We start from the raw sequence: 12,403 nt of genomic DNA, 5'->3' as shown, positions 1-12,403 counted from the left end.
TAAAATGCATTTCAGTACATTTTAATTTAGCATTGGTTTATAATTTGATAAATCATAAGAAGGAGAAGAGAAAGACGTTCCTCAAAAGGTGGCCTTGTGAAGGAAATATGACTCAGTAAACCCTTTATACATCAGCACTGTTTTTCATAAGTTCATGCCCTTGTTTCCCTGCATCTATCTGCTTATGTCCTCTAGTTCCTTCCACACTGAAGCTTTCCCTCTGTTCTTCATTTCCCAGTGCTTTACTCCCCGTCCTTCTTCCCTCCCTCCATGTCTAACATGAGCAGAAGCCGCTGGGACACCTGGTTTAGGTCCTAAGCAAAGCTTCTCCAACTGCAACCATCCCAGAATTCCTCTGGCAGAAGGATTTTTCCATTCCATCCCTCTCTGCACACACAACCTGCTCAAAGCTCCTAGGATCAAGTAAAATATACTGTGAAGATACCTTCACTAAGCTTATCTGGAAATCTCCCTTGGCCATATTCCCTGCTGCATTTTATTCCTTTGAAACAGCTAGTCATCTTGGATCCTTAGTCAGAACTTGCTCTCTCTAGCTTAGAGTTAAGGTGCGTGCACAATGTCAAAATAAAACCAAAGCAGCAGTGCCACAGGCTATGAGCTAATCGTTAATTTTCACCCCTGTAACTTCTAGAGAAACGTATGGAGAATGTCAAGGATAAAGGTGTGGAAAAATAAATCCTGCCCCAGCTGGATATCTAACTTGGGCTCAACATGCAAACATGAGAGCTGCCAGTAGTGGATAACACATTTCAATATTTTTAAAAACAGTGAAATGAGCAATTCCCTAAAGATACAGCATTTCCCCCTATATTTGCCTAGGAATCTGTTTTGGAAGCTGATCCAATGATTACTACTGGGACGCAGAATTTTGACATCCATTTGGCATTGATTTACACCAGGATTTTTAAGGCTGCCAACAAGAGAGTCCAGAATTTCAGGCAGCCAAAAATTCCACAAGAGACAACTGTCTTTTATTTTATAGCTTATGAATTTGGGGCTTAATATGATTTTCCACTAACAAGTTCTGTACCCCCTCCCGAGTGCCAAAGCTGGTGTAGAGATCAGCAAAGTAACACGGAACAGATGAGGCGGCTTAATATTCAACTTGAAGGAAGACAGTTGAAATTATATTGTTTACTTAGGAAAAAGCACTCTGGTTTAAAGGGCTGACACGTGATTTATTATGAGCACTTAACCAGCGTGTTCACATCTTGCCCTCCACTCGACTTGTGGCAGTTATTTGATGATGCTACAGTGCTGGGAATGGTATTAATAAAGTCATCAATTAAAGATCTGCTAAATATTGGTAAGGAGCTCTAAATGTGTCTTGTCTTCTGTTGCTTATGAACTAGCAGAGAAAAAGCCCACAGAATCATGATCAGTAATAAATCAAAGACAAACGACTTAGGAAGGAGTGAGATATACAATTCCCCTTTTAAAAGCCTAAATGAAGAACCCATCTCAAAACAAGGTCTTTGTGGCTAACACAAATAATCCTGCTACAAAGTATGGAATTAGAGAACGAAAACACAAAGGCTTGTCTCCCTCTGATCAATGCTCTGTGTTGAGAACAGCTGAGAGACAACACTCATATTGGCACAGTGAAATAATTATGCACTTTTCCTCTTACAAAAGTCATTAACTTTCTTCTTCAGATGCCCTGAAGATGACAAGAGACGTGAATCAGTGCTGCAATATCAGAATGACCCTCATGTACATGACTTCCCCTAGAATTAAAGCGTATCCAAAATCCTTCATGGCCATCACACTTACTACTTATGAATGGGAGCTTAGACACATGCTCTCAATTTGAATCAACAAGAGGATATAGTCATATACTCTGTCAGTATAGGAAGCCATCAAATTATTGACCTACTAAACTTGATATCAAATTGTACCTGCAATGTTTTTAAGCAAAGAGAAATTATTTCATGTAATTCCACAGGTGGGATACATAGGGGACATTAAAAAAGCTCATTACATAGCAGAAGCCTGTCTCATCTACTGACAAAAATACCCGGATGTCTTAGATATTTCACAGTGGAATTCCTAGAAGGTGATCCTAAATCCTGGCTGAGGTCTCCGTGCTGCCTCCATGCCTGGAGGATGACTTGTCGATCACCATCTTTAGGATACAGCCATCCTCTTGATGCTGTAAAGTATCTGTTGGTTCAGCAGAGAGAGGGCTGCAACACTTCGTGTGAGCACCATGACCGTGCTTCTGAAACAGGAACTGTGTAAAGAGAATTGTTCACACCTCATTGTGAAACAATGTGAAGCAAGGACAGAATGCAGGGGAACAGTAAGGAGACTTCTGACACCCACCCTTAACTTTAATAGTAGAAAATTTCATATATATATATATATATAAAGAAAAACTTCATTTAAAAATATACTGCTAAAATACTCTATGAAATTTATAATTAGCTAGTAACATAATTTTATCTACACAAACTTTAAAAAAATGGACATTGAGTAGATAAATTATCTCATACCCAAAGTTACAATACCTAGAAGAAAATAAAATGAAGAGATTTCTATAAATTAATCTTTGAAACTTTTTTTTATCTGGACAGAGCACCAGAGGGGTCGTCATTTGTACAGAAGGCAGCAGTAACATGTTAGAAACATGCTTAGCTGTCTAAGCGTTCTCCTGTCTGTCTCAGCCTTACATCAAGAACACGCTTTCTGCTTCATTCAATCAAGAAGGTGTATTTGGCTATATTAGCACAGCATTATGAAAAATTCCAGTCATGGTTTTTGATGATTATTCAAATCATAAACTTTAAACATCAAAGGAACAGGAATGACAAAACATACTAGTTAATGTCCACACACACAAGTCCTGAGAGTAACCTAAAAAATCTAGAAAAGGAAACAGCTTCTCATTAAGGCTGGAAGTTTTGAGAAACTGAAACGGGCAAGTTAAAAACAAAATACTGCTGACTACATGAGATCTGCTATTGGGGAAGAACAAATCCATCCTTCTGGACTTGCGTCTTTTCACATCTGAGCTGAGAGGTGGGCGAGCAAGGAGTAGGCACCACAGTCATTCTATACTTGAACTTCAGCTTCAGCTTTTACGTCATAGCATGTGGCATGTATGCGTGTTCCTATAGATTCTCCATCTGGTAACACTGGTGACCTGGCAGGAGTCTGCATTGTCAGTAGAGAAAGAGACGGAGAAAAGTTGGGAGTCATGGCTTCTGGTAGAGACCCGCCATGGTAAGGAAGGGGAGACCGGGGGAATTTCTGAAGAACCTGGCTCAGGGTGACGGCTGGCATTCGTGGGGGAACTGCCTTAATCCCAGGCTGTGCTACTGCTGTTATCAAAGGGGGTGGGAAAACAAAAGTTGTGTCTTTTGGAATGCCAGGCACCTGCGAATGTTCATCCTTTAGTCTGGCAATATCATTAAACACCGAGGCAAGATGCTGGAACTTGGGTTCCCAACTGAGGAAGTAATCCCAGGCATGGCTGCCTCTGACATCATCATCAGAGGTCGTCTGAGTGGAAGGAGCTGAATACCTTCCTTCCTGATTGCCTAACATGAAGGACTCTTTTCTGCTTTCAGCCATGACCCCTGCTGTTGCCTCCCTTCTCGGGGATGAGGTGTTATTTTGAACATAGATTGTGTCACAGCCTTCCTCTCCAACTCCTCCATCAAACATGTGGCTAGCTTCTATTACCTCAGACCCAGTCATCACATCTGTCTCTTCTGACAGGCAAGAAAGCTGGTCAGAGTCCCTAGGGATGCCCGAGTCTGGCACCCTGGAACTCCCGTCACTCAGGGCAGAATCTGAGTCCTTCCTATAAGGATTCTCATTTATCCTTTGGATTTCTTTATCCTCAGCAGTTTCACCATCCACAGAGCAGTGGCCACTGCAGTTTGGGTGCCTGAATATGTGGATGATGTCCTTCTCCATGACACTCATTAAGTTCAACCATTCGGCAGGCATGACTTCCCCAGGCCCTGTCAAACCCCTGTACTCTGCAGTCTCCTGTCCAGCCTTGAGCTCGCTTGTAGCCCCAGTCAGTCTGGAATCAGCCTCTGGTGATGCTGGGGTCTTCTTCTCCTCATAGCTGTGTAGTGGGTCTTTTTGCTTATGCCTTAAAATCAGTACAATTAGAGTGCAGACCAGTGAGAGGAATACTAACAAGGAGACCACAAGACTGATGGAGAAACTGTGAACCAAGACCGTTCTATGGTGCCGTCCTTCAGCTGGCAAAGAGACGTTCACAAACACACTGCAGGATGTGGACTTGGAGCCGGGCTTGGGGCTGTGAGCAATTATTTTCACTTCCAGAGTGTCTTCTTTGTTGAACTGACTGCTTATTAGGAGAGGAGCTCTGACCAAGTAAATGTTGCCATTGGTTTTGTTTACGGAGAAGACAGTGGATGGTGTTCTAAGGGAGTAAAGAACCACTCCATCCACACCAGCATCTGCATCTGAGGCCTCTACTCTGCCAATCAGCTGTTGTCCTTGACCCTTCTCAGGGAGACTGAAAAAATATTGATCTTGGGTAAAAATGGGCTCAAACTCATCTATGCCTTCGACTTCCACCCAAACCTCCAGGGAAGCTGAAGCACCGCCCCTGTCTCTGGCCTGAACCAGGAAGCAGTACTCGCTAACACTTTCGTAGTCAAGCACTTGCTCAGTGTGAATGTCCCCTGTCAAAGGATCGATGACAAAGAGACCCTGATAAGGATGCATCCCATGTGTGACAAGGCAGGGTGACAAAATAGAGTAAGTCACTTCTCCATAAGGCCCGGCATCAAAATCTAGCGCATGCACGGAACATATGGTGGAGAGCACAGGCAGGTTTTCAGGAATGACACAGGCCAAGGTGGAGGACAGAAACTGAGGTGTATGGTCATTGTCATCCAGCACACTGATATGCACAGCAGCGAAAGAGACATGTTTCTCCTCTTCATCTGCAGCCTGGATGGTTAAAGTGAATGCCGTTGTTTCCTCGTAATCCAGAGGTTTTACCAAATAAAGAACCCCGGTCCTGTCTTCTAAGTAAAAATGTTCCTTTTCATTTCCAGAGATTATGCCATAGATGATCTGTGCATGTGAACCCGTGTCACGGTCATCTGCCGACACCATGGTGATGTGACTCCCTACCGGGGTGCTTTCCTTGACATGGGTGTGGTACTGCCGACTGCTGAAGGTGGGTGCGTTATCGTTGATATCAAGAACTTTTATTACTACGACACTTGTGGAAGTCAGTGGAGGGCAACCATGGTCAGAGGCAAGAATGACAAGCCGGTGGCTGGCACTAGCTTCTCTGTCCAGAGCATGAAGCAACACAAGAGCACCACTCTTCTGGTGGGGACTTTCTGAACCGAGGAGGCTGGTTTCGATGTGGAAGTAGTTATGTAAGTTGCCACTGATGATAGAATACTCAGTGTGTGTGTTTTCAAAAGAGTAGTCATGGTCAATAGTTGAAAACGTCATGAGTGTGCTTCCAATGGGGGCATCTTCACTCAAGCTAAGATTATAGGACCCCACTGTAAACTCAGGGGCATAGTTGTTCACATCTTGTATTTCTATCTCCACTGATGTCAGAGCCCTCAGGGAGGGAATTCCACCATCACTGGCTTCAACAAGAAACCGAAGTATTGGTATTTTTTCCGGAAGTGATAGAGAATCAGTAGTAAATATGGTGCCTGAAAAATAAGACAATCTGTCAATGTTGTGAACTAAATACTCATGACGGGTTTAGCTAGCAAATGCTTACTGAATATGCAAATGTGCTTTGCCCTTTGCTGGATGTTTTAAGTTACAGCCAACGAGAAGTCCAACTAGATTTCAAAATTATTATATTTATACAAAAGTTTCAGAAATAATCCTCACAGTTTCCATTTACATGTGCTGCTTGAGGTTGTCGCTGCTACATTTCTCTCTCAAACAAAAATTAAATGGCTTGATTATTCAAGCATTCTAGTGGTAGAGTGTATGTGCCAAGCACTCCCTGACCCCATACACAAGGCAAAGTTTTACTCTAGAAATCATTCTATCCAAAAGAAAGCAGTGAAAATGAGAATGTAGAGCGTATAGAGATATGCTCGTGAGGTAATTCAACAAGTGGTGTCTTTTTCCTTAATGATAAAACACATCAGATATCTCTTCTTGTAGCAAGCATGGGAATATGTGTCTTTTACAAGTGTGTATACAATGGCCTTACTATTAAAGTGTTTTAAGTGTGGTCACTAAAAATAAATGCTGAACCACTGGTGAGGTTTAACTATCACATTTCAATTACAGCCACACCATGAACTTCACTGACTAATTTAAAACATTCTAATCAACACTCTGAGGCAATGTTTCCATACCACACCTACCAGGGAAAAGTGCTGCTAAGACTTAAGTGCTCAGGGGCCTGTATTCCACACACTGTTATTGGCTGATATAGGACAGGAGTTGCCAATATCTGACATCCTATGAGATGAGGAGATTGGACGACAAAGATACAGAGAACAGAGAAGCTCCTGATATGCTTGTACCTTAAGGCGGGTACCTACAAGATGTACAGCGTTTCTTATTTCTCTCATTACAAGCACCCAGTGAGCCTCCTTCCAATGCTTCAGACCGAAAGTCATCTTTCAGATAATTCTATCATTAATTGTAAACTCACCTCTCTCTTGAAAACGATGCTGTGATGGGTAGAGGTGGTGTGATGACAGTGCCCTCTTGTTTTCTAGAGTGTGTCCCATCAGGACACTGTGCAGCTCATTACCCCTCTTTATTAAGTTCAGCATTCAATGTTTATTTACTATCATTGTTCCTTTAACTCGCCTAAGTGTTTGAGTGAGCAGTTGCTTGTTTGGGTACATTGCACACTGCAGTTGTCCTCTCTGACAAAAATACATAGGGCCTGGAGGATACTATATAAAGCAGAACTCTGCAATGGCTTTTCTGTGGTAGAAATGGAAACTGAAGTGTTTCCCCCCTTTTGATTATTCTTCTCTTAGTTGACTGTATGGTACTATTACTTTTTTTTTTCTGCACTGAGCTGAGTAAACCAGTTTCCACACCCTAATCATGGGAAATCCTGAGAAATGAGAGGGTCTTTTTTGACATTATTTTGATGCTTGTTGAGTCACAGAACAACTAAACTCTGTTACTTGGACATGTGAACTTGGGCATTAATATACTGGGAAGAGTGACTGCACTTCTTGAGCAGCATTTAACCAACACCCTTTGCTGTGTGGCCACTGAAATGTTGAAGATGTACTACTGCCATTTTCTACTTTGATAAGTGAGAAAGCAGTGTCTGTAAGTGCAGGGAATAGCGGGGGGCAAAGGGCTGTGTGGGGAGTATTCAAAGCTGCTGATTCCGTGCTTACATACCATAACCTGCGATGCACTACAGCCAGTGTAACTCACCATTCCTGGGGTCAATGGCAAATCCCTCAGGAGGGGAAAGGATCCTGTAAGAAATATTTCCACTGCTTTCTAAGTCTGTGGCAGACAGGGTCAGCACCATGTACCCTCCAGGTATGAGTTCAGGAACCACAGCCTAAGGATAAAAGAGGACAGAGGCTTCATGCTTGCAAATAAGTAATTTTCAGGAGCACAGGCAGAGCCTGATATCACATCATTCATTTTGACTCAAGAAATTACACAGGCTGCCTTTGGTAGGCCTTGTAGTTGTTTGAGTGAATATGGCCCACTAGAGGGAGGTGTGGTCTAGTTGGAGTAGGTGTGGCCTTGTTGGAGGAAGTGTGTGGTTGGAAGTGGACTGTGGGATTCAGAAGCTCAAACTTGGCCCCCTGTCACTCTCTTCTGCTGCTAGCTGCTGATTCAGATGTAGAAATCTCAGCTTCATCTCCAGCATCATGTCTATGTGTGCTCTGAACCTGTAGGCCAGCCCCAACTAAATCTTTTCCTTTATAAAAGTTGTTGGGGTTATGGTGTCTCTTCACAGCAATGAAACTCAACTAAGATAGAAGTTAGTACCAGAGACTGGAGTATTGCTGTGATAGGCCTAACTGTGCTTTTGTTTGGAGGAATGTGGACTTTGGAACTTTGAGTTAGAAAAGCAGTTGAATGTTATAGCAGGGCTTCATGGGACATAGTGGTAGGAGCATGGAAGACAATGATGTTGAGGGTGGTCTGAACTGTAGGGTCCTGGCTCAAGAAGTTTCAGAGAAAAAAGATTATTAGTATGTGGTCTAGAGACCATTCTTGTGATACTTTGGTGAAGAATGTGGCTGCTTTCTGCCCTTGTCCAAAAAAATCCATCTGAGACTAAATTGAAGAGATATGGACTAACAGCTTTGGCAGAGGAGATTTCAAGACAGCTTGGTATTGAGGGTGTTATATGGCTATTGATGGCTAGTCTTATGTAGATCTAAAATGAAAAAAACAAGCTGAGAAAGGAATAATAAAAATGTACAGTTTGAGGAGAGCAAGAGCATTATGAATAGTAAACAGATTAAGGAAATTGGAATTAGCTAATTGGAATAAAGAAAGTGGTGACCGCAGAGCAAGACCCCTACCCAGCTCAGCTTCCAACTTGTACAAAGGAATTAAAGAAGAAAAGCCTGGAATCAGACATGGTGGCTCATAGCTTTGATCCCAGCACTCTGGAGAGAGGAGCAGGTGGATCTCTTGAGTTGGAGGCCAGCCTGGTCTACAGATGAAGTTCTAGGATAGCCAAGTTTAGACAGTGAAGGGAAACACCATGGTAAAACAAACTGGTGACAATGTATCTGAAGAAGGAGGCCATATTCCTGCCCTAGCAAGCAGCACAACTTGGCAGCTTCAGTCACATGGTTCTGGCTTTAAAGTCAAGGATATAAGCAAGTGGTATAGGATCTTCCTCCACAACTAAGGAAAGCCACTGAGGTCATGCATGGTTCCCGGTTGTTACTGAATGGTTGTGCAGAGATGTATGAAGCTGAGAAGGTTAAGATCAGAGATCCCAAGATGATGGAGATACCAGAGTCATGGATGCCTGCCAAGGAAAGCTTATAACAGGGAGTGGCACCAGCTCAGGAGGGAGAACTGTGCTGCAGTCAACAAAGCTGAAAGGAGATGGAGATCTGAAAAGTGACTGACATCAGGCATAGAGATGCAGAGTTTGGAGTTTGCCCAGCTGGCTTTCAGTCTTGTTTCAGTACCATATTTCCTCACTGTGCTCTCTTTTCCCCTCTTCCGGAACAGTAATGTATATCATGTGATACTATGTGTTGGAGGTATGTGATCTGCTTTTTCATTCTGATTTTATAGAAAATTACACTTGAGAGCATGCCATGAGTCTCAGAAGAGACTTCAGACTTTGGAATTTTTAACAGGGGTTGAGACTGATAGACGATGGAGACTTTCGAAGTTGGATTGAAGCACCAATGCATTATGTATGGCTACAAGCCTATGGAGGCCAGAGAGAGGAATGTGGTGGTTTGAACAAAAGTGGCCCAATGGGCTCACAGAAAGTGACACTATTGGGAGGGGTGGCCTTGCTGGCATAGGCAAGGCCTTGTTGAAGGAAGTGTGCCACTTGAGGTGGGTTTGGGGGTTTCAGAAACTCAAGTCTGGCCTAGTGTCACTCTCTCCTTTTGCTGTCTGCTGCTCCAGATGTAGAACTGTCAGCTCCTTCCCCAGCATCATGTCCTGCTGCCATGCTTCCCACCATGGCAAAAAGGGAGTAAATCTCTGAACACAAAGGACCAGCCCAAGTTAAATATTTTCTTTTATAAAAGTTATGATCATGGTCTCTCTTCACAGTAATAAAACCCTGCTGATGTTTAGTATTGATAAACTGGAATGTTAATGGCCTCTGGACTCAGAAAACAGTTTTAATGTTACTCAAACTTGGCTTTTACTATCAGGCGTTTTCTTTCTAGATTATATCTGAATGACAGAAGGTAGTGTAGATACTAATTTTATGCCAAATGTATCAGTCACATCACTTGAGTGAGGCTTTATGGAGGATTGTTACTTGGGTTAAGTTCTTATGTTCACCATCTTCCATTTCCTCCATGGAAGATACAGGGATTCATTTCTGAGACCTCAATAGACTGTGGTCACTGTTCTGGTTCTGTAAACATACACTGTGCCCTAAAATCTAAATTCTGCACTTTCTAGATCTGTTCACAATCTGTCTGTGTGAAATGTTAATCCATGTGTTCCAAAAAAAAAAAAATCTAACCAAAACATTATCAGATAATGTAAACTAGTTCACCTTCCCTCTGGCCTTGCAAATACTGGACAAACTGCAATTGTTGTGAACGACTGTTCTACACACACACACACACACACACACACACACACACACACACACGAGAACATACAAAGGCCCGATGGTCCCCATACTCAGCAAACATAAATCAATGATCCCAACTCTACAATGTGATAGGCAAGATGGCAACAGTGACTGAGGATGAACAACAGTGAATACTGATAGCCTAGACCAACCTATCAGTGATGGAGGGCTGACTTTACTCACCACTGATGTCGGTAGAGGCCAGAAAAGGGTAGCATATCTCATGGATCTGGAGTTACAGATGGCTGTGAATTCCCATGTGGGTGCTGGGAATGGAACCAGATCCTCTAGAAATGCTGCCAGGAATTTTCACTTCTGAGCAATCTCTTAGCCCCACCCCCTGTTCTTTCTAGTATATCTAACACACACACACACACACACACACACACACACACACACACACACACACACACACACACACCCCTTTACCTGATAGAAATCTTGAGTGAAAACTGGTGGGTTATCATTGACATCCAGCACATGGATGACGAGGGAACCCTCTGTGTGGTGCCCTGAATCAGAAACTCGGATGATCAGCTCATATTCGGTAACTTCTTCAAAATCTAGTGTTTCCACCAGCACCACCACTCCAGTGTCCTGACTGATAGCGAACTTGGCTCCAGAATTGCTTTCTTTGACAAGACTGAAGGTGAAAGCTGGATTCAGATCCGCATCATGGATGGATACCCGAGACACAATTATACCAGGCAAAGAATCTGCAATCATCATGACCAATGTCAGCTCCCATTAAAATTCATCATCAAAAGACATTTCTTCAATCGTTCAGCCCAAGTATTTTCATTTTAAATTTAAAATGATTTTCTCTTTTTTTGTTGGCATGATTTCTCATCTAAAGCTCATTATGGGCTAAATCAAAACACTGAAGAATTTATAAGTACAATAAAAGTGAAAATCTACCACAGAGTAGAAAATTGAGGAAGTAGGCTATACTCCAGTTTTATATTACAATTTTCCACCATATGCTTACAACACAACTCCAGAATTAAAAACCATCCTGAGTACTCTCCTGCAGTTGTGGCTTCTATGTCTGAGCAGAGACTCACAGGGGTATAGAGGAGAGAAAGGACATTATTAAATGCATAAATACAAATAATTAACTTTAAAAACAAGCCAGAACAGAAAGAAAATATTTGGGTTTAGATATAAGATTTAGTACTTAACTGCTTAGTGTTTAATTTCATAAAATTAGTTGATAATGACATGGACATTGCTTTCTTCTCTTAAATTTGTTTCTCAAAACTAAAATTACATAAGGTTATGGAAAAACAAAATATACACAGTGCTAGCAAGGAAAGGAAATCTTTAATTTAACTCAAACAACAACAAAAAAATCAGAACAGATGACATGCTCAGTGGCTCCCGTGATCTCCACTTAACGCACCCATGAAAGGAACTTTATTTCTAAGAATCTAGTACGGTGATGGTGAAAAATATCTGACAAGATATTCAAATTATTCTAATGTGGAATTTGTAATTTTCAGTCTTCAAGGCTGGGGTGGAATTCTTGGTGAATACCAACAACAACCGTTCAATAGATTTTTGACTTATTCACTTGTAATATATTCACACCAGTTGTACTGATGTATTTTCGTACCAATTCACATGTTTAGAAACAGCACACAGCCCATCAAAGCAAATGAAAATATTGAAAGTAAGAGATAAACCTGAAATATGTTTTGTTTATAGAGTAAGAGTTACAGGCATCCCCATTTGGAGAAATTTCTATGGAAGGGGGTTGGTATAATTTGTTTGGAAAGTGAAGACAGTAAAATGTTCAAAATGTTTCAGGAGAAATTTGGTCATAAAAGAGAGAGGAAAGAAACAATGGTAACCACTGTTTTCAATCTTCTCTGAAGGGGATAGATTGGCTTTACTAGTGTAGGTATACACCATGGGACAACTTTGGGTTCTCAGACTATGGAGTCACTGTGTAATAAATGCCCCAAATAGTCCACCATTAAAACAATAATGTTTTAGTCTAATAATGTGAGTTATACTAGAGGAAAGTGATGATTCTGCACATGCTCACATTAACTTCATTATCATCATTAGTGTCCTGCAAAGATCAATGAAGCATGAGTCTGACAG

General features: G+C 41.8%; 1 protein-coding gene across 2 annotated transcripts in view; it reads right to left on the bottom strand.

Annotated features, from left to right (window-relative positions):
• Positions 1-12,403, bottom strand: part of Dchs2 (dachsous cadherin-related 2) — a 208,027-nt gene continuing 195,624 nt past the window's right edge. For both annotated transcript variants that reach the window (XM_017591290.3, XM_006232535.5), the window contains exons 18-20: positions 10,724-11,010; positions 7,414-7,546; positions 1-5,693 (exon numbers count right to left, since the gene is read on the bottom strand). In XM_017591290.3, coding sequence (XP_017446779.1) covers positions 3,076-5,693; positions 7,414-7,546; positions 10,724-11,010 — 3,038 coding nt within the window. In that variant the 3' untranslated portion in view covers positions 1-3,075. The remainder of the gene's footprint in view (positions 5,694-7,413; positions 7,547-10,723; positions 11,011-12,403) is intronic.

The sequence above is a fragment of the Rattus norvegicus genome, chromosome 2 (genome assembly GCF_036323735.1).
Source record: "Rattus norvegicus strain BN/NHsdMcwi chromosome 2, GRCr8, whole genome shotgun sequence".
In the NCBI taxonomy this organism is placed as follows: Eukaryota; Metazoa; Chordata; class Mammalia; order Rodentia; family Muridae; genus Rattus; species Rattus norvegicus.
This window is presented reverse-complemented; position numbering and strand designations above follow the sequence as displayed.